The 23,686-nt window shown below is 40.2% G+C and overlaps 1 protein-coding gene across 2 annotated transcripts in view; it reads right to left on the reverse strand.

Moving 5' to 3' along the window:
- cfap36 (cilia and flagella associated protein 36) overlaps positions 1-23,686 on the reverse strand; it is a 109,745-nt gene that overhangs the window by 68,961 nt on the left and 17,098 nt on the right. For both annotated transcript variants that reach the window (XM_020514308.2, XM_020514293.2), the window contains exon 3: positions 16,609-16,710. In XM_020514308.2, the coding sequence (XP_020369897.1) occupies positions 16,609-16,710 (102 nt within the window). The remainder of the gene's footprint in view (positions 1-16,608; positions 16,711-23,686) is intronic.

Below are 23,686 nucleotides of genomic sequence, written 5' to 3' on the forward strand. Positions count from 1 at the left end.
TCTTCCTTCTCTATCTTTTTCTATACATTGTGTATCATGGACTATTAAGTGCCCAGTCCTTCACATTTTAAAGCCACTTTTCCATTAACACTGTATCATATTTCACTTCAACATGTAGCCATCCATGAATTTAGAATTTTTTATTTTACTGTTGTGTGAGTAGCTGGCAGAACTCCACAATAGATTAATTTATTTGACTCAAGAAAATAAAAGGTTTGAATGTCCCATACTATGGGAACATGTCAGCAAATCCATAGAAACAGCTATCTACCACAAGATGGAGCTAGTGTTACAGACTCAAGCAAATCTACTGTGGGATGATAAAAACTAACTTGAAAAATAGGGTGTGGCGGAAGAATTAGTCTGTGCCCTGATGTGAATGAAAAGACCAGCAGGCACTGTGTAAATGAACGTTATTAATATGCTGTGTGTGAGTCCATATCACATCACTACTGAAGACCTATTTCAGCCTTAACAACTGCATATGCCATCCCTGTTAAACTACAAAGACAGGAAATTCAACGCATGTCATTTTAAAGACAACACAGTATGGAGCTAGAGGAAAACAGCAGGCCAGGCAGCATCAGAGGAGCAGGAAAGTTGACATTTCGGGTCGCGACCCTTCTTCAGAAATGGGGAGGAGGAAGGGAGCTGGGAAATACATAGACAGAGGAGGGGTGGGCTGGGGAATGTAGGTGGGATGGTGATCGGTGAGTGCAGGTAGGCAGTGGTGGGGATTGGTCAGTGAGATGGGTGGGGCGGATAGGTGGGAGAGAAGATGGACAGATTGTGTCACCTCAAGGAGGCGGGGATGAGAGGGAGGCTTGGACATGGGATGAGGCCGGGGAGATTTTAAAACTGGTAAATTCCATGTTTAGGCCATTGGGCTGTAGGTTCCTGAGGTGGAATATGTGGTGTTGCTCCTCGAATTTGCGGGTGGTTTCATTGTGACACTAGAGGAGGGCCAGGATGGACATGTCACCCAGGGAGTGGGAGGGGGGAGTTAAAATGGTTGGCGGCCAGAAGGTGTTGTCATTTGTCGCGTACAGAGCGCAGATGCTCTACAAAATGGTCTCCAAGTCTACGCTTTGTCTCACTGATATAGAGGAGGCCACATTGGGAGCAGCAAATACAGTACACCAAGTTGACGGACGTGCAGGTGAATCCCTGTCTGGTATGGAAGGTTTGTTTTGTGCCTTGAATGGAGGTGAGGGGGGAGGTGTAGAGACAGGTGTAGCACTTGCTGCGATTGCAGGGAAAGCTGCTGGGGTTGGCGGGGTTAGTGGGGAGTGTGGAGCAAATGAAGCAGTCGCGGAGAGAGTGGTCCCTAAGAAAGGCAGATAGGGGTCGGGGTTGGGGTGGGGGAGCGGTAGTGGTGGAATATCTCTTTGGTTGTGGGGTTGGATTGTAGGTGGCAGAAGTGGCGGATAATGATACGTTGGATGCAGACGTTGGTGGGGTGATATGTGAGGACAAGGGGATTCTGTCTTTATTTTTGTTGGGGGGAGGGGATGTGAGGGCAAAAGTATAGGAAATGCAAGAGATGCAGTTGAGGGCATTTTTGAGCACCGGTGGGGGGAAGTTACGGTCCTTGAAATAGGAGGACATCTGGGATATGCGGGAATGGAATGCCCTATCTTGGGAGCAGACGCGACGGAAGCGGAGGAATTAGGAGTAGGGGATCGCATTCTTGCAGGAGGGTGGGTGAGAGAGGTGTAGTCTAGGTAGCTGTGGGAGTTGGTGGGCTTGAAATATATGTAGTTTTGAGGTGGTCACCAGAGATGGAGACAGAGAGGTCCAGGAAGGAGAGGGAGGTATCGTGGGTGGTCGAGGTGAATTTGAGGTTGGGGTTAAAGGTGTTAGTAAAGTTGATGAACTGTTCAAGCTCCTCGTGGGAGCACGAGGCAGCGCTGATACAGTCATCAATGTAGCGGAGGAAGAGGTGAGGTATGGTGCCAGGATAACAGCGGAAAAGGGACTGTTCTATGTATCCTACAAAGAGGCAGGCATAGCTTGGGCCCATACGGGTGCCCATGGCCAACCCCCTTAGTCTGTAGGAAGTGGGAGGAGTTAAAGGAGAAGCTGTTAAGGGTAAGGATGAGTTCTGTTAAGTGGATGAGGGTGTCGGTAGAGGGGGACTGGTTGGGCCTGCGGGAGAGGAAGAAGCGAAGGGCTTTTAGGCCATCCGCGTGGGGGATACAAGTGTACATTTTAAAGTTTGATTTTGGTAGCTTGCATTATTATGTCGTTGTTGTTTAGCTTAGGCTAGAAACTCATTTAACCTCTCGGTTAATAACAGACCTAGCAGAATGGAAACTTCTCAAATCTGAATATTTCATGTTCTGACACACAAACTTAACACCAGCTCAGTGACAATTATGTACTGATTATAAGAATTATCCTTAGGCCACTAACATTGTGAGCATATAGAGGAAGTAGAAGAAGGATGGGGGTTGGTCCATTTAGTTGGTTATATGGTTAGCATGTAGTTCAGAATATCACCAACAATGCAGTTGACCTCCAGCTGACTTTAGACCCACTTCCCAGCCCTTCCTAAAGGTAGAATGCAATGATAAACTACGACTGACAAGGATTTCCAAGAGCACATCTCAAGAAGAAGTATCAGTAGACAATGAGCCAAGGACCTGCCTTTGAGCAAAGCATTCATTCCCAATAGTGAAAGCGCCACACAAGACTTCAAGATCTCAAACAACAGACTTAGATTTTTTAAACTTGCAGAGGCTGAATGTAATTTTTGTTTTAATTGGTTTGATGTTCTTACCAGATGCTGGATAATTCAGGCTTTCTTAGAAAGGTACAGAATACCCCAATTTAACAGAGCTTTATTCCTCCCTATTAATTTTACTGTAAGTCAGTAATATCTACGTTGACAGAATGGCTGACTGGACTCCAGAGCAATAAGGCAAGCCTGAAAACACTTCCTACTTAAGATTAGACTGTTACTGTCTCATTACAAGAACTGCTCTCATCTGTTTCCCAGATGTTCTCTCCACCCAAGGGAAATAAATTCATGGGAGCTACGAAAAGGGAATATTTAGTAATTTATTCTTTGAAACCTTTGTCACTAAACTCGCCCTGTAGGCACACCCACATCAGTTGAGCCAAAGCGGTCTTACCAACCAATTCATTTCAAGGATATCCTGTTCAGCCTGACATTTAGGACTACAAATTTTACATCTGCTATAAGAAACAGAGTTTTACAATGATGTTTTAGGTATAATTAACATTGAATACATGCATTACCTCTCTGTGCTCTGAGCAGAACAATCCAATCTGTGGGACTTTGTCGATAATTTGGCAGGGAAGTAAACTGTACTTCTACGGAAAAATCAGGAGGTCCAGCTAGGAAAGGTAACAAGGCTGGATGTCTACCCAGTTGAGTTCTTCTCAAGTGTACGTATCAGAATCCAGCCAAATAAGGTAAGCAATACAGGTCTTTCAATTACAGGTAAAGAACGAAAATCAACAGGCACTTTGTAAGGCATTCAGAACTATGTTTAAGATGGACACTTAAAACTCAGTACTGATGGCAATGTCTAATCAACCGAGTGTAGAAAAAATGTTGACTATATGCAAATATCAGTCTTTTATAGCTGTGCCTTGTACCAAAAGATCTGACTAATATTAAGAAGAATAATGACATAAAAATATATCGAAGTTCAGAGGTAGAGATCTTTTGGGAGATTACAGAAATTGAGACATTCTTTCATCTTCCTCCCTTTTGGCTCTGCAGGAGATGAAAATTTACAAATACTATTCCCTATTGCATCTTGAATCTGGGTTATGGAACACGAACAAAGTACAAGTCTGCGGCAACAAAGTGAAAAGTACTGTTTGGCTGGTTTTGGTAGATAAACATGATTAATATTATCCAAAACATTAAAAGTAAACAGCTTCCTATTGAAATAAAGTATTAAAAACCAAAATCAGATATTTTGAAAATACGCTTGGGATTTGAGTATTACAGAAGTACAGAAAATAATATTCAATTATAAACTGAGTTGTCAGAATGACAGTTAACTTGGAAAATAAATGTCACATTTGTTTCATTCTTTCATGGGATTTAGGCATGGCTGCCATTTGGAAGCCATTCCTAACTGCATTTGAACTGAGTGGCATGCTAAACAATTTCATAGGGTAATTAAGAGCCAATCACTTTGCTGAGGGTCTGCAGTCATATATAGGCCAGATCAATTAAGGATAGCAAAATCCTCCCTTGAAAGGAAATTAGTGAACCGGATGGGTTTTTGCGACAAATGACAATGATTCCACGATCACTATTAATGAAACCAGCTCTTAATTCTAGATTTATTATTCAGAATTAAATTCCACCAGCTGCCATGAACCTGTGTTCCTACAGCATTAGCTTATGCACAGTGATATTACCACGACACACCTCCTCCACAAATGCTACATATGGAAAAAAGTAATTTACATGTTCTTGTTTGGATTGGGGAACAACACAAAAAAAATCCACAAAGGAAAGCAGCAATTCTTTCAATTTCCAATGATGAATTGCCTTGATAATGGTAGATAGCAAATAATCAGAACAAGAGCTTGGGTCAATGAGCTGTGATAAAAATGAAATATCTTTCATTCCCCTTTTCTGTCAAAAGAGATCTTTATCTTCATGGAAAAAAAGACTATCCTCAAGCTGAAAGTTTTGTAATAAATTCCAGGATTGAACTAGCCGACTGCAAGGGAATCAAGTCTCATTCACAAGAATAATTCAAATGGAGGCAGGTGAGGGCAGACAGTGAGTGAATAGCTAGCAGACAAATTTTGAGGAAGGGGAAGAGAAAGGTGAAAGAAAGTGGACAACACCTTTATTGTGTACATTAATAACTAAAACATTATTGTGTGCTGCCATGTGATTCGTGAAACGATTATGTGCTATTAGCTAATTAAGATATAGGTTATGAGGCCACTTAATGGCTTCCCTTACATTAGTATAGATGAATAAGCTACTTCAGAGTAAACAAAAGTGAAATCTACATTTCACTACTCTCTTCGATATATTAGAAAATAAAGCTACGACTTGTGTATTTTCTAAACATAACGCAGTTGTTTATTTCCTGTAGTAATAATCTGACCTAGATTCCCTGCTAATCTGACACCAAACACAGTTCTTAGGCTCCTAACTAAATATTGCTTTCTCAGGCAAACACTTGTACAAAAATATGATCTGAATGAACCCCTGTGGTATTTTGCTGAAACAAAAGGTACCAATTTACTGCATTGTACATTACTACTTCAGATTAACAGCCATTTATAAACTAACACATGGAATGCTCGTTCACCCAAACACAAACAACACCCTGCAGAGACTTGGTTAATGAGAGTCAGATTGCAAAGTGTCAAACAGATAGATTGTATAGAACAATACTAAAGCAGTAAGAGGTCATAATGTACTTCTGAGAAATAATGCATATACCTTGACCTTTCTTATCCAAAATTGGTGTAAACCAACAAAAATCTAGCAGAAAATTGCTAGCTAAAACAGATTTATATTTTAATTGAGTTGGTTTAATTAACTTTGAGTATGTTATCAGAAATAAGGGATTCCAAATGAAAAATCTAAAAAGAGAGTTTTTACCATAATGTTTCATCAGAACATTTCATGCATCTGAAACAGCACATTGCTCACTTGTCATTCTATTTCCTAGTGTTTCAATTAAACAAATTCCTCTGGCAAAACTCAGTAGCACTGTCCTAAGGAGTACTCTGGGGAAACAACTTATATCATCAAGGATATCTTGTGTTAGGAACAACGTATGACTTTTAATTTAATTTATAGTTTACATATTTTCCATTTTTAAGGGGAGACCTTGTTTAGTTTCATTTTTAGAAATGTTTTTGCGCAATTGGTGGAGGAGAGATCCGTAAGCCTGTTGGTATGCATGCATTTTTGCAACCCTTGAAATGAAGAGTGGTAGTTTAGTGTATTTTAAAAAAGGTAGAAAAAAAGATCGTCTAACAACAGGAAACGAGAGCACTCACAGACAGAAAAATTCAGAAGATACCGGAATGTAGATATGCCAGACTGCAGAAGTAGGGGAATTAAACTCTTGAGAAAGAAATCTAATACTGCTGAAAAGTAAATTTGTGGGACTTGTACTTGCTCTAAAGTTAAAGGCATAAGGAGTTTACCATCAGTTCGTTTTAGGTGTGTCAAGAAGAGATACAGTGGAAGAAAATCATCTACAGAATGCACAGGAATTTGCCCAAATGAAACTGAATGCAGCTATGCCAGTTTGAGCAACAGGTCTTAGTGTGGACATAGTAGTGAATCTTCACTGGGGTTTGGTGTTTATAAGGCTATTGTTGGGATAAAAGAAATAATGGCAGTTTGAACACTTTGCTAGGTGAGCTAGCTGAAATGAACAATGATATGAGGCTAGGGGATAGACCAATAAAGATGAAGTTCCAGACGTTTAAGGGGATAGGAGCAGTTTAGAATTCAGCAAAGAAGGACCAAGTGATTGATTAAGAGGGGGAAAATACAGCACAAAAGTAAGCTTGCAGGGAACATAAAGACAGACACTGAGTTTCTATAGGTATGGGAAGAGAAAGAAATTGGTGAAGACAAATATAGGTCCCCTACAGACAGAAATGGGGGCATGTATAATAGGGGACAAAGAAATGGCTGAGCAACTGAAAACATACTTTGGTTCCATCTTCACAAAAGGGGACACAAGTCAGATACCAGAAATATTGGAGAATGCAAGATTTAGTGAGAGGGAAGAATTGAGGGAGATCAATATTAGTAGAGAAATTATGCTGGGAAAATTGATGGGATTGAAGGCCAATAAATTCCCAGGGCCTGATAATCTACATCCCAGAGTACATAAGGAAGTGACTCTAGAAATAGTGGATGCATTGATGGTCATCTCCCAGAATTCTATAGACTCTGGAACAGTCCCTGCAGACTGGAGGGTAGCTAATGTCACTCCAATATTCAAAAAGGGAGTTAGAGAGAAAAGAGGGAATTATAGACCAGTAAGCCTAACTGATAAGGGGAGCCAGTTGATGTGGATTATTTGGGCTTTCAGAAAGTATTTGACGAAGTCCCACATAAGAGATTAAAGCGCATGGGATTGGGGGAAGTGTATTGAGATGGATAGAAAACTGGTTGGCAGAGAGGAAACAAAGAGTAGGAATTATTGGGTCCTTTTCAAATTGGCAGGCAGTAACTAGCAGAGTGCCACAGGGATCAGTGCTGGGACCCCAGCTATTCACAATATATATTAAAGATTTGGATGAGGGAACAAAATGTAATATCTCAAGTTTATAGATGATACCAAGTTGGCTGGGAGGATGAACTGTGATGAGGATGCAGAGATATTTAAGTATGATCTGGACAGGATGGGTGACTGGGCAAATCAATGGCAGATGCAGTATAATTTGAATAAATGTGACGTTATTCATTTTGGAAGCAAAAATGAGAAGGCAATTACTACCTGAATGGCTGTAAATTGTGAGATGGGAGTGTACAGCAGGACCTGAGTGTCCTTGTGCACCAGTCACTGAAGGTAAGCATGCAGGTGCAGCAGGCAGTAAAGAAGGCAAATAGTATGCTGGCCTTCATTTCGAGAGGTTTCGAGTACAGGAGCAGGGATGTGTTGTTGCAGTTATACAGGGTCTGGATGAGGCCACACTTAGAATATTGTGTGCAGTTTTGATATCTTTTTCTGAGGAAGGATGCTTTTGCTCTCAGGGAAGTGCACCAAAGGTTTACCAGGCTGATTCCGGGTATGGCGGGTCTGACGTATGAGGAGAGATTCACTAGGCTAAAATTGTTTTCGCTGGAGTTCAGATGAATGAAGGGGGATCTCATAGAGACTTGTAGAATTCTAATAGGACTAGACAGGGTAGATGCAGGGAGGATGTTCCCGATGGTGGCTGTGTCCAGAACCAGGGGTCACAATTTGAGGATTCGGGGTAGACCATTTAAAATGGAGATGAGGAGACATTTTTTCCACCCAAAGAGCCTATGAAATTCATTACCTCAAGAAGTAGTTGATGCCAAAACATTGAATGTATTCAAGAGGCAGCTAGATATAGCACTTGGGGCAAATGGGATCAAAGGTTATGGGGAGAAAGCAGGATTAGGCTACTGAGTTGGACATCAGCCATGATCGTGATGAATGGCAGAGCAGGCTCAAAGGGCTGAATGACCCCCTCCTGCTCCTATCTTCTATATGTTTCTATATTTCTATACTCCTACAACAAAGAAAAATTTAAGGGATGGCTGAAGAGGTGGAATCTATATCAGTTAGTTAAGGGTTAAATTTTCAGCCAGGTTGGAATAGCACATGGGAACACAGAAATGCAAAGACAGGCTATGAGTGTAGGAGCTGTATTATCAGCAAGATAGTGCCAGATTTTGGTGAAATACAGACAATGTCTGTGAGAAAACAGCAGAAAATAGAACACAGAAATATCCATGGAGAGTAACACAGAGTTAACTGTTTGAGTCCGAAATGACTCTTGTTCAGAACTTCAAGGGTTTGGAAAATAGTGTCATTTATAGTTTAGACAGAAGCAGATGAGGAGCGAGGGGAACAGATGATGCAGCAGCCCAGTGCAAAATAAAAAGGGATTCCTAACTGGGGTAAGAGAGAAATAGATAGTAAAATGGGTCTACATTAAGACATGGAAGGTTGAAAGTGGGTCCTCTTGGCTGAAAGCAAAGTAAACAAGGCATAAATAAGACAAGCGTTTTGGGTGGGGGATAGTAGTGGGAAAATGTAAGTGAAATGGAGAACAGACCTCATGAGGTCAAGCTCTAAAGTTGTGGAATTCAATATTCAGTCCTAGAGGCTATGAAGTTCTTAACCAAAAAAATGAGTTGCCCTTTCTCAGGTTTCTCCTTGGTTCAATAGGAGGAATCAATTTTTTTTATTTCAATTTTAAGAATATTGCAAATATCTTTTATTGGACAGTAAAAGTTCTCTGAGACTTGCGAATAATATAGAATGGCAACAATGAGATGCCTGAATTAGAAGAGAAAATCAAATCATTTTGTTTTGAGAATGTGAAATAATCTATCACGATTTACCCCCACTGAATACATCAATTTAGAATTTATACAGGTACAGTGAAGGTAATAGCAGGTTAAATGACTAGTATATACGGGATTAATTTTGGATTGGAATAATTAAAAGTTTGGGAACTATAATAACAATAAGGAATATAAGTTTAAGGAAAAGAGAGCCATAGGATCTTTTAAGTTAATTTCATTTGTTAGTTGAAGCATTTGCGTATAACTACTTGTAATTAAGAATTAGCAACAATTTCTGTTATAGAATGTTATTGAATAAAGTAATCTGTAGATAAGCTGTACCATCACGGTTAGGTAATGACCATCTACAACATTAGATGTGGTGAAGAAAAGAATATAATTTTGAAAACAATTGAAATGTTGGGTAGAGATTATTGCACAATATGATAACAGTCTATCAATTATATCGACAGTAGGTAAGGCTTTGGGATTTTACTTGATTATATGGTAACATGAAGTTGAAAGGGGTAAATCACCTCAGAAGGAGGGCACATAAAACATAACACAGTAATTAAAGAATTAGTGGAAGCTACGAGACTACCAATAGAGGAAGCACCGATAAAAGTTAAAGCAAAACGGAAGAGACTTTATCCAATTAAGTGACTGATGGACTGATGAGGCAGCTAAGAAAGCAGTCGCAACAGACTCTGAGCAGCAGGGAGCAGGAGAAGCAATTGTTTTGGAGGAAGTAAGCGTGGTATATTTACACAGGGATACAGAACAGGAGAAGAAAAATGATGGGAGGAACAAGGAGTGGTAAAAGGTGCTAATGGCATCTGGTGAGGAGAGCACCACATTGCATTCAGCAATGCAGACCCCTTAGGCGTATTGAAATGCAGAAGGATCTGGGTGTGCTGGTCCACAGATCACTGAAGGTGGCAGAACAGGTAGATAAGGTAGTAAAAAAGGCCTATGGCATGCTTGCCATCATTGTAAAGGGCATTAAGTATAAGGATAGGTAAGTTATGCTGCAGCTTTATAGAACTTTAGTTAGGCGACACTTGGGATATTGCATACAGTTCTAGTCACCACACTACCAGAAGGATGTGGATGCTTTGGAGACAGTACAAAAAAGCTTTACCAGGATATTGCCTGGTATGGGGGATTTCACTTATGAAGAAAGGTTGGATAGGTTGTAGACATGCTCGCCGAACCGGTGGGTTTGGTTACAAACATTTTGTCACCCTGCTAGGTAACATTATCAGTGCATGTCTAGTGAAGCCTCAGTGTTCTGTCCCGCCTGTTATTTATATGCCTCGGTTTGCTGGGGTGTTTGGTATTGCTTCCGGTTTTGTTTCTCAGTGGTTTGTACACAGGGTCTAATTCAATGTTTTGTTGATAGAGTTCCAGTTGTAATACCAGGCCTCCAGGAATTCCCTGGCGTGTCACTGTTGGGCTTGTGTGATTATCAGTGCGTAGTCCCAGTTGAATTCATCTCCCTTGTTGTTCGTGTGAAGTGAGACAAGTGAGATTTGGTCGTGTCTCTTGGTGTTGGTTGGTCTAGGTTGGATAGACTGGGTTTGTTTACACTGGAATGCAAGAGGTTGAGGGGCAATCCAATACAAGTTTATAAGATTGTGAATGGCATAGATAAAGTGGAAAGTATGAGATTTTTTCCCAGAGTGGAGGGGTCAATTACTAGGGAATGCATGAATAGGCAGGGAATAGAGGGAATACAGATCCCGTAAGTGAAAACAGCTTTAGTGTGCAAGGGCAAAATGTGCCAGCACAGGCTTGGAGGGCCGAAGAGCCTGTTCGTCTGCTGTATTGTCCTTTAACAATATGCACGCCTGCAGATATAAAAGAAATGATCACCAGCTGAAATTGAAGCAAGTCATTAACTGATTTATATTTTCCAGAATACTGAGTAATGGAAGTAGTTGAACCATGCTAACCATGGTGGAGATATGTGTTGTGGGGACAGTGTTTTCCAAGTATCTTTTGAGCAGCCATCGACAAATGGACAGATCTATATAAAGTGGAACTGCTCACGGTATGGACTAAGAGCAACATGTCTAATAGAGAAACATCTATTATGCATTGAGCTTTTTTTTCTAAACAGTCTTTCATCTTCTGCTGCTGGACATTGAGGACTAGGACTAGGACTAGTTATCTGTCCAGCTGTCATCTGAATCGGTCATTGCTTTGTTGTTGAGGACATCCTTTGGGTCTCAGGCTTGAAAGATGATGTAGTTGATCATTTGCCAGTGCTTTGATCATGGATGCCTCCAGGACATCTTGAAGTTCTGTTTTTGGTAGAACAGTGTGTTAGTGATGACCAGCTGGTGTTCCACACATTTGGTGAGCAGGAAAATCCTGCTGGAGTTGAAATTCCTGATTCTTTTGTTTCTAATGGTTTCTCTCCAAATTTGGGCATCATTTCCAACTCTGCTGTTGAACTCATCCAAGGATGATAATATTATCTTCTTTAGGGATGTTGGTAAGTATGGTGTTCAGGTTGGAATAAAGCCTTCTTTGTCTCATCTATGGTATCAAGGATTGGTGCATAGGCACTCACAATCATTGTTTGCTGGTTCTTTACAAGTTGTAGATGGATAGTCATGAGGCAATTGTTGATACCTACAGGGGGTTCCAAACGTCAGCTGACAAATTTGTTCTTGATATTGAATCCAATTCCATGTGTCCTGGGTTAAGCTGGGTTTTCTTCTCCAGAAGGTGTAACCACCACCTTCTTCCCTCAACTGGCCTTCACCTCCTATTTGGATCTTCTGCAGGGTAGTGAAATCAATGTTAAAGTGCCTGAGTTCATGGGCAACAAAGCCAGTTCATCATTTTGGAAGATTGCTTTGCTTGCTATCCATGAGGATTCAGACTGCAGGTTCTGAGATTGAGTTTGACCTTGGTTTTCAGACTGCAGTTAGATGAACCCACTGGATACAGTTTTACAGCCAGGTTGGTGATGGAACAGACTATTCTTAGAGCACCTTTTCTATCCCCTTCCCCATGCACCTTTTCTATCCCTTTCACTCCCAACACACCCCTATAGCCCCATGCGATGTGAGCAGAGTGGATCCTGAAGAGACTACTTAGTCATGAAAAATGGAAGTGATGTAATTAAATATCTTTAAGGTGAAAGTAGATAGATTTCTGTTAGGTAAGAGAATCAAAGGCTTTTGGAGTAAATGGGAAAGTGGAATTCGAAACACAAACAGATAAGCTATGATCTTATTGAATACGGGAACAGAGTTAGGGGCCAAATGTTCTACTTCTGCTCCTAATCCATATGTTTGTATATATATTATGACAACGGATCATAACCCTAAATTACTAAATTATAGAACTTTTATGGTTTTTGTTCAAACACTAAAGAAAGACAAAGGTGGCTGGGAATGTAATTTCTGAAAACGTAAATTAATAACTGCCTGGAAAATTTCTGTGTGGATTACATTTAGTCCTGAGAGAACCTACAGAATGTTGGACACAAAGGATATTACAGAACTTCAGGCACAAAGAATTCAAAAAGAAAGAGATCAGATGCAAAAACTGAATTGCAATCTCTTTGTTTGCAGTGATAATGGGACCATTTACCACCTCAGCAAAAACCATCTCCTATGAATTATATCCCAGACTGAGGGCATGATGTGAGATAAAAGAAAGCAGTTCTGCACAAAAGACATGCTTGTGTTTTCCCCTTATAAAAATACACAACATAAGGACATTATAAGCAAAAATTACTGGAGAAACTGTTTTGTTTCAGATTCCCAGAATCTGCAGTTCTCTATCCTCACATCCTGCTTCCTGTAAAGACTCTATTCCATTCTCCCAGCTCCTCCGTCTCTGTTGCATATGTTCCAATGATGCCGACTTTGACAACGGAGTCTATGAAACGTCCACACTCTTCCTTAACTGAGGATTCCCCAGCACCATTGTCGACAGGGCCCTCAACTGGGTCCGACGCACCTCCTGCACTTCTGCTTTCACCACCTCTCTTCCCTCCCTCAACCTTGTCCTTACCTACCATCCCCCCAGCATCGACATCCAGAAAGTCATTAGCCACCATTTCCGCCACCTCCAGTAGGATGCCACCACCGGACACACATTCCCCTCTCCTTCCTTGTCCACCTTCCGCAGGGATACCCTGGTCCACTCTTCCTTCACTCCCAACACACCCCTACAGCCCCAGGCCCACGGGACCTTCCCCTGCAATTGCTGAAGTGTAACACTCGCCTATTTACCTCCTCCCTCCTCAGTATCCAAGGTCCCAAATATTCCTTTCAGGTGAAGCAGCACTTTACCTGCACCACACACAATCTAGGCTACTGCATTCACTGCTCACAACGTGGTCTTCTCTACACTGGGGAAACGAAATGTAGACTGGGTGATTGCTTTGCAGAACACCTACGTTCTGCCTGCAAAAACGAGCCTGAGCTTCCAGTCACTTGCCACTTCGACACACCACCCTGTTCCCTGACCAATATCTCTGTCTCAGGCCTGCTGCAGTGTTCCAGCAAAGCTCAGCATAAGCTGGAAGAACAACATCTCATTTCCGCCTGGGGACCCTACAGCCTTCTGGACTTAATATCGATTTCAATAACTTTAGAGCTTGAACTCTCCTATTCTCCCACCCACCCACCCAACACCACCACACACCAGGCCTTATAATCACAGTTACACACAACCCATTGATAGCCACTAACAATCTCCATTAACAGCTATTCACCCTCCTAGCCAGATCGTTATCCACTCCTTTGTCTGTCCAACTGCTCTTCTCTCTCTTTGGGCTTTATCCTTACCTATTGTTTACATCTTGCCCCTCCTATCTTCTGCATAGAAACCGACATTTTCCTAGCTACCATCAGTTCTGCGGAAGGGTCACTGGACCTGAAATGTTAACGCTGATTTCTCTTCACTGATTCTGCCAGACCTGCTGAGCTTTTACAACAATTTTTTCTTTTGTACCTGTAGTTCTTTGTTTTTTGATAAGAACATAAGAACTTGGTGCAGGAGTAGGCAATTCAGCCCCTTGATCACGCCACTTAATACAACCATGGCTAATCTCATCTCAGCCTAACCTCCACTTTCCTCTCTGTTCTCCATAACCCTTCAACCCATTACTAATTAAAAATCTGTCTTTGTCCTTCTTAAATTTCCTCAGGGTCCCAGCATCCACCGTATTCTGAAGTAGCAGATTCCACAGATTCATGACCTTTTGAGGGAAGTTATTTCTTCTCACATCTGTTTTAAATCTGCTACCTCTTATCCTAAAACTATGACCTCTTGTTCTAGATTACCCCAAATGAGGAAATATCCTCTCTATGTCTACTTGGTCAATCCCCTTCAGCATCTTATATATTCAATTAGATCTCCTCATATTCTTCTAAACTCTAGGCAGTATAGGCCTACACTGTTCAATGTCTCTTCATAAGACAAACTCCCTGCCATTTCTGGAATCAATCTAGTGAACCTGCTTTGAATTGTCTCCAATACAACCACAGCCCTACTCAAGTAAGGCGACCAAAATTACTCCAGGTGTAGTCTCACTATTGCCTTGTACAGTTGCTGCAACACTCCCCTACTTTTATACTCTATTCCTTTAACAATAAATTCCAAACTTCAATCTGCCTTCCTTATTACCTGCTGTACCTACATACAAGTTTTCTGCAAAGCATGCACAAAGACACTTTGAAGTTTCTCTCCATTTAGGTCATAAGTTCCCTTTCCATTTGAGAAGACTTTGCAAGCATTTCTACGAGACAGGGTTCCAAAACCAACTGCAGTGTAGATCTTAGTGTGCTAGTCTAACGTTTTAGTTTGATTGGGCTGGTTTATGTTGTGAAGTCCACAGCTGAAGAACATCCACTAAGCACCCCAGCACTTGCAGGCAAAAAAAAAGTCTCTCTTGCTGATTGCTGGAAGCAAGTTGCAAATTAGCAAAGCCACCACTGAAAAGGAAAAAGAACAACTCCCTTTGGCTAACTTGGAGAACCAAGAATCTTCAGACTGAATGCTCAACAGCTGAGGTCAGCACTAGTGGAACTACCCAACTTAACGTAGCGACATTTCACCATCTATTCCTCACGGACAAGCCAAAGATTGATTCATGTATCTTTTATCTATTCCCGCACTTCTCGTTTCAAATCTGTGTTCCATTTTATTACTTCTTTTTTCATGTTTTACTAATTAATAAATTTATTCTTTCCTTAACCCAAGAAAGGCTGGTTAAATTGGCTCTTCAGAAATCATATATACATTGGAACTTGGAAAGCTACCCATGATGGGTGGGACTCCCAAAGGGTGAGGGGGGAATGAATAAAAAAAAATGTAACCTAAAAAAAAAGTAACCATTTTCTATCTTGTCACCTGGGAGTATAATGATTTGTGAGTATCCTGTCAGACTCATAATGAACTGGGGATTCTCACCCAGGGCGGACAGTCATAACTATCAAAAATGGAAGTTGCTGGAAAAGCTCAGCAGGTCTGGCAGCATCTGTGAAGAAAAAAATCAGAGTTAACGTTTTGGGTCTGGTGATTCTTCCTCAGAACCGGACCCGAAACGTTAACTCTGGTTTTTTTCTTCACAGATGCTGCTAAACCTGCTGAGCTTTTCCATCAACTTCTGTTTTTGTTCCTGATTTACAGTATCCTTTCGGTTTTTAGTGCCCTTAGGGAGAGTTTACCCTCAAGGATACAAAGTCAAGTTCAGACAAAAGAACTGTTGGGACTCAATACAACCTTCCCTGTTTCCCTCTTCTGTTCTGGAATGTCAGAATCTTTCTTTACCAGGTGAATACTTTTGCATATATTTGTAGACTCTCGAGAATGTGTTCAGTTATTGACCTCCATGTTAGATAGGTAACAAAGTTAGGATCTGTCAAGCCAGGTTTTACTCTGAGATTTGACAAATCCAGAGTTAACATCAACTGGGATCAAACACTTGGCATATACATCTTTCTGAATGGTTTAGTTTTCTTTCGTTCATGTCAGTTGTCAGGCTGGGTGACATCGTGAAGTGAAGGATTAGCCAGTTAATGCATGATCTTTGTAACATAGGTATGACACAATGGAAAGCAAACAGTATTTCCAAATACTATTGTTTTTGAATAGCATCTGCACGCATAATTTTTTATTTAGGTGACATCTGCTGCGTTTGCTAATTCTGATCATTTCAATTTCCTACTAAACTTCATTTGATAAAGTTGACAATGTCCAGCAGTTGGGTTTTTTGTCCAATTATTTGGGAGTTCCAAGATCAAAGCAATCTCTGTGAACTAATCAAGAGATTAAAGAGTTGCTTATTCACACCAGCAAGTATTTTGTGAAAATCATAATTCTGTTCTTTGGGACAAGGGTTTTCTTAAAGGAGTAATTCTTTGCACAGAGCAAGAGAAAACGCATCTAATGAGAGCCAAAATTATAATAATGAAAGAAATATGCCAAGTTTTTCCTAAGTGGTCTTTTCCTATAGTCATTATGCATTTCACAAGATATCAATCATATCAATTAAGGTGTTACTTTAAAACATTTTATTCTAAATATGCAAGTGACAGAATTCACTTTTTTACCTGAAATGACTCAGACTGTGCAAGTGGGGAATTGCAGGCTTCCAAAAACTGGTCCTCCTGGATCCCAACATCTTGAAGGTAGCCCTCTAACAATTGTTCTACCTGAAGAATAAGATAAATTAAACATGCAAAATTGAGGAAGCACCTAAAACGAACTGAAATTAAAATTAACATTTCGCTCCTGCAAATTTGAAAATTTCGGACAAGTTCAAAACAGATTATATTGAAAAGGGACAGACATTGTTCGTTTTTTTATTCATTCATGGGATGTGAAAGTCACTGGCTGGATACTAAGTGGTTTTCTAGGGCCTTTTCAGAAAGCACTTAAAGTCAGCTCCATCGAAGGTGTCCTGGGACCTCAATTTTGCATCCCCAAAAGGGAAGAAATATGAAGTATTCCTCCAGCCCTCACTCCTCTTACCACCATCACAGTGACATACACTCTATACCCCACCCTTGTAACCTAATTCCCTTTGCCCATCAATTCTCAAATCCCTACGCTAACTTAGTTCTCACTTCCACCCACTGCCCTTTTCCTCTGCGGTGTCAATGTGTAAAATGGATGGGGCAGAAAGTGGAGAGAGAGGGGCAGAGCACCAGGAAGGGTACGAGACTGCATGTATGGGATGACAAAGCTAACCCACAAACAATCGATTGGATCCAAGCCCTGCAGTTCTGTCACATTCTGCCACATGGCTGTGGACAGTTAAGCAACTGACAACTAACTCCAAATACACTGCCATCTCTAATTATGGCAAAGTCTAGCACAACAGTGTAAAAAAACTAAATCTGAAGCATTTGCATCCATCTTCAGTCAGAAGGGCCACATCAATGATCAATCTGTCTCCTCCTGAGATCCCCGATATCACAATTATAGAGTCATGGAGTTATAGAGATATACAGCATGGAAACAGACCCTTCAGTTCAACCTGTCCATGCCGACCAGATATCCTATATAAATCTATTCTCATTTGCCAGCATTTGGCCCATATCCTCTAAACCTTTCCTATTCATATACCCATCCAGATGCTTTTTAAATATTTTAATCATACATTTGCCAGTCTTCAATCAATTTGATCAACTTGCCGTGATATCAAGTCATCGGACAGTGCAAAGGCTATGGGTCCTTACAATATTTTGGCAATGGTACTGAAGACTTGTTCTCCAGTGCTAGCTGCACCCCAAGTCAAGCTGTCCCAGTACAGCTACAACACTGACATCTACCTGATAATGTGGAAGATTGCTCAATGTGCCCTGTAAGAAAAAGATAAAGAATATACCAGTAGTCAAGACTACATGCTTAAAAAAAAACAAAAATACTGAAGGCTCCAAATCTGAATAGATACTGATATTCACAACTAAGTTGATAGTACACATTGTAGCGAATGAATATCATCTGATAGCCATTACAGAGTCACGATGACAAGGACTGGGTTCTGAATATTGAGGGGTATATGACATTTAAGAAGAATAGGTAGCAAGGTAAAGACAGTGGGTTAAAACTTCTAATTAAAGGTGGAGTTGGTGCATTAGTTATAAACCAGGATGTAGAATTAATTTGGGTGGAGATAAGGAAAAGTTGGGGAAGGAAGTTACTTGTGGGAGTGATATACAGGTCCCCAAAAAAATAACAATGTAGGGAATATACAAGAAGAAATATTGGGTGCCTGTGATAAAGGAACAGCAATAATTATGGTGATTTTAATGTACATTTAAATTAGGAAACACAGATTGGTAACAGTGGCTTGATAAGAATTTCACAGAATGATATCAGCAAATACCAGTATTGCGTAATGTGAAAGGACTGATTAACAAGCTCAACGCTAAGATATCTCTTGATAGTAGCAATCATAATAGGATTGAATTTCACATCTAGTTGATAATGGAGAAGTGGTTTAAGACTAGTATTATAAAACAGGGCAACTATATGGGCATGAAAGCTGGCCAGCTGAAGTGAATTGGGATATTAAGCTGGAGATAGCTCAGTAGAGAAGAAATGACATTTTAAGGGATATTTAATAATATTCTGTATAGTACATTCCTACTATAAAGAAAAATTCCAAGGGAGATCCCACTATCTTTGGTTAACTAAAGAGATTAAGAAGAACATCAAACTTAAAGAAAAAGGAGATAATTGCACGAAAGCGAGTGGCACTTCAGATGACCGGTCAGAATACTAACAACAGCAGAGAATAACTAACAGGTTAATCAGGAAAATGAATGGAGGTTAAGAGGAAGCTCTTGCTACCTGTTTTTATGTTTCTAGCAACAGGTTCTTTGGTTCTCTAGAAGGTAAAAATAGTCAGTCAGTTAATAGTGAAAAATAAAGAAATGGAGGATGCAATGAATAAATATTTTGCTTCCATTTTCATTTGGAGGCACAAAAACATTGCAGCTATTCCTATAGGCTAGGAATTTGAAGGAAGTAAGGAACTCAGTAAAATTATAATCACCGGGGATACAATAATGAGCAAACTGATGAAACTGCTGGTTGATAAATGTCTAGTTCCTGGTGGACTTTATCTGGGATGTTAAAAGAGGTGATTAATGAGGTACTAGATGTGTTGATCTTAATTTCCCAAAGTTGAGTGGATTCTGATAAAATTCTACTAGAGTGGCAAGAAGGTTCATTTGACATCTGTCATGGGAAATAAATTAGAATTGATCATTACAGAATTTATAAATGGGCACTCATAAAAACTCAGCATGGGTTTGCAAAATGGAAATGACATTTAACCAATTCATTGAAATTTTCAGCGGTTGGCAGGGAGCCCATTGATGTACTGCATTTGGCTTTTAGTTGGCATTTGACAAGATGCCACACAAAGTTGTTACTGCTGCAAGTAGCAGATCATGGTATTGGGAATTACATCTTAGCACAGATATAAGTTTGACTGGCTGTCTGAAAACAGACAGCATGCAATTTAAGACAGACAGATTTTTAATTAGTAATAGTCAAGGGATTATAGAGAGCAGGTGAGAAAGTGAAGGTGAGGTAAGATTAGCCATGATCATTTCAAATGGCAGAGCAGGCTCTAGAGGCAGAACTGCATGCTCCTGCCCCTAGTTCTTATGCTCTTATGCGTAAATGGATATCTTACTTGATAGGCAGGACGTGGTGAGTTGGGTCATGCAGGGGTCTGTGCTGGGCTCTCAGCTTTTTACCATTTATATTAATGAAAGACATTAGCGTGTGCAATGAACAGCCAGAGGAAGTGGTGGATGCAGGTACAGTTAAAACGTTTAAAAGACATCTGGATAAGTACATGAACAGGAAAGGTTTGGAGGGATATGGGTCTAATGGAGGCAGGTGGGACTAATTTAGTTTGGGAACATGGTCGGCATGGATTATTTGGACCGAAGGGTCTGTTTTCATACTGTATGACTCTATGGCTTAGATGAGGGAATCAAAGGTTTTAGTAGCTAAATTTGCAGATGATGTCAAGATAGGTAGGAAAATATGTTATGGGGAAGCCATAAGGAGGTTGCAGATAGATATAGATAGGTTGACTGAGTAGGCAAAAACCTGCAGACGGAGTATAATGTGGGAAAATGTGAAGTTATTTACTTTGGTAGGAAGAATTTTAAAAAATACAAAGTATTACTTAAATAGTGAAAACTTGCACAATTCCAAGGTGCAGAGAGATCTAAGTGTTCTAGTGCATGTGTTGTTAAAAGTTAGTATTCTTGTACAGCAAATAATTAAGAAGCTTAATGGAATACATCTTTTATTACATGGGGAACTGAACATAAGAGTAATGGTGTTATGCTTCAATTACACAGGGCATTGGTGAGACCATATCTTAAATACTATGTGTGGTTTTGATCTCCTTATTTAAAGAAGGATATAATGCAGTGGAGGCAATTCAGAGAAAATTTACTGGATTGACACATGAAATGAGTGGATTGTCTTATGAGGAAAGATTGGATTGGGGGGGCAAAGTACAGCATAGTACTGTGAATAAAAACAGAAGTTGCTGGAAAAGCTCAGCAGGTCTGGCAGTATCTGTGAAGAAAAAATCAGGGTCCAGTGACCCTTCCTCAGAACTCCAGTTGTTGAAATGGCTGTTGAAAATGTGGTTCAACTGCCTTTACTGCTGTGGAGCAGCACTCCAGAATTCAGCAGTAAGAATGTTGAGCCTGGTGGTAATTTGTTGCATAATATGGTAGAGGGGTATTCAGATTGAGGATCCAGAGGCTGCTGAAAGAGGCACCTTATCAGACAATGAGGAGGGCAAAGAGTAGCCTGTCACCTCAGATAGAAATGCCATCAAAAAAAGGGAGACATCCTTGGGAACAGGTCCTGGTGCTCATGGTGAGATCTCTACAGGACTTTATCATCATGAATACAGATGCAGTTCGCCTAAACAGATTTGTGAACCTCAAAGCATTAAGTGCTTAGTGAGTTTCTGGCTAGATGAATGTCCATTTACATTAGCATAGCGTATCCTCCAAGAGAATCTTATTCCCAACAAGGCAGAATGCCAATACTTAACTTTGACATTCATTTGCATCACTGTGGCTGAATCAGACACCATCAGTACTTTGGTTTGATCAATATCTAGAGATTAACTTTGTAATGCCCTTTAAACTCAAGGCCTGTATTTCTAAATTACAGGCTGGCAATTAACTAGGCACAATTTCACCTTATCTTTAGCCATGTCAAGAGCCCATGTCAGCAATTTAATGTGAGACTCTAAATTATGCAAGTATGAGATTAATGCTAAGTTAATGCTAACTTTACATTGTTCAGGACAAAATGATCTACTTGTTTAATGGGAAATTAATGTGCAAATCCAGTAAATTCTTTAAAATAATAAGGAGGTCCAGAGTGAGATGTCATTTGTCCAAAGCAAACACTGAAGTGATGTAAATCAATTCGCAAGTTCTAAAGATTCATAACTCATGGTACATCCCTTAGCCACGTGAACTTGCAGATCAAATATTTTTTTCACTAAGATCTGTTGCATTGTTTTAACACAGAAAAGTATTCAAAGGTGTTGCATAACGTGCTATTAGAAATAAATTTATGCCAAGCTAAAACCACAGAAATATTAAATGGTGGGATTAAATCTTGATCAAATGAGTGGATTTTAAGGCAGGTATTGACAGAACAGAACGTGACAGGCAGATGAGCTCAGCAGGAAATTCCAAGCATGCCTGAATGAATTCCAAACATTTTAGGTGGCTCAAGAACGTAGGGCAGGAAGCAAAGGGGAGGTAAGCAGAGCCAGGATCAAGGAAATTAGCAAAAAACAGACCACCATGTATCCATCAGAAGTTCTGGAGATTCACTGTCATGGACTGTCTTGTAGTTCCCTAAGTTTGCCAGCTGATGTGCACATTAATAAGGGCAAGGGCAGTTAGCATGCCATTAATTTTCCAGCAATGACGTAGCATATTTTAATTGAGTGAAATAGACTGGAACGACAGATGATCAATGGAAGCTTGGAACAGCGTAACATCTTTCATTTGATAATTTAAAACTGATTTTTAAGAAGGTACAATTTTCAACAAGAAAGACTTGCAAACAAAAATCCTTTAATTCTTAAATTTTGGCAAAAGAAATGGGATACCTATAAAAAGTTAACGTATCCTTTACACACATCAACTTTTTAAAGCCAGTTTTAAGAACTGCAAAGATTATCACTAATCAGTTTAAAACATATATTGAACATAAAGCCATCAGATTTATAAATACACAAACATACAAATTACGATCAAAGGTAGGTCACTTGGCCCCTTGAACCTGTTCTGCAATTCCAGGTCATGGATTATCTCATACTGCACATTTCCATCTATCCCAAATAAACTTTCACTTCCTTATTCATCAAGAATCTATCAGCCTTAAAAATATTCAAGTACTAGCTTCTGACACATTTTGAAGAAGAGCATTCCAAAGATTCACGATCCTCTGTCTCAGTTTTAAATGGGGAACCCCTTACTTTAAAACAGTGATGCATAGTTCTAGACTCTCCCACAAGGGAAAACATCCTTTCCACAACCATCCTGTCAAGACCTCTCAAGATCTTATCTGTTTCAATAAAGCTGCCTCATACTCTTTTAAACTCCAGCAAATACAAACCTAGCCTGAACGACCTTTCCTCATTAGACAACCTGTCCATTCCAGGTATTAGTCTAGTTAATTTCCCCTGAACTGATTCCAACGTATTTACGTCCTTCTTAAATAAGGAGGCCAATACGTACACAGTACTCCAGATTTGATCGCACCAATGCCCTGTGTAACTGAAATATAACATCCCAACTTTTGTATTCAATTTCCCTCACAGTAAGTGACATTTTATTAGCTTTCCTAATTACTTGCTGTATCTGCACACCTTTTGTAATTTATGCACTAGGACACCCAGATTCCTCTACATCTCAGGGCTCTGCAATCTCTCACCATTTACATAAAATGTTTCTTTTTTATTGTTCCTTGCAAAATGGACAATTTCACATTTTCCCAGATTTACTCCATTCACGACCCTGGACACAGGGGTACATCATGGTCCAATATCTGGGGTCCGGGGGTCCTGTGTTTGGGTAGGGAACACAGCTCTAGTACTCCAGTCTGAGGATGATTGCTGTACTTGGGGCAGGGCAGAGTCGCCACACACAAGTCAGGTCGGAGCCAATGTATGCAGGTCAGGAGCCAGGACAGAGCAGTTGTGCTGAGGTAGGAGACTGGACAGTGGGCCTGCAACGCTTGGGTCAAGGGCCCAGCACAGCAGCAGTATCTGGACTTGTTGATTTTTGTCCTTTCTCTAGTTTCATTTCCTTGCCCCCTCACTTAACCCATCAATATCCCTCTTTCATGTCCTTAAGTCCTCTTCACAACGTACCCTCTTATCTATGTTTGTGTCATCAGCAAATTCAGCAACCATGTCTTCAGGTCCTTCATTTAAGCAATTTGTTTAAATAATAAAAAATTGTAGCTCCTGCACTGAGCCCCGTGGTACACCATTCTTAGTATCAAAAGGTAACAAGAAAATTGCTTGATATCAACAAATCACCAAAAATTGTAAAATAATGGCTCAAATCCTAATCAAGTTCAGAAATCTTATTTAATAAGATTTTG

This window comes from Rhincodon typus, chromosome 9 (genome assembly GCF_021869965.1).
Source record: "Rhincodon typus isolate 14 chromosome 9, sRhiTyp1.1, whole genome shotgun sequence".
NCBI lineage: Eukaryota > Metazoa > Chordata > Chondrichthyes > Orectolobiformes > Rhincodontidae > Rhincodon > Rhincodon typus.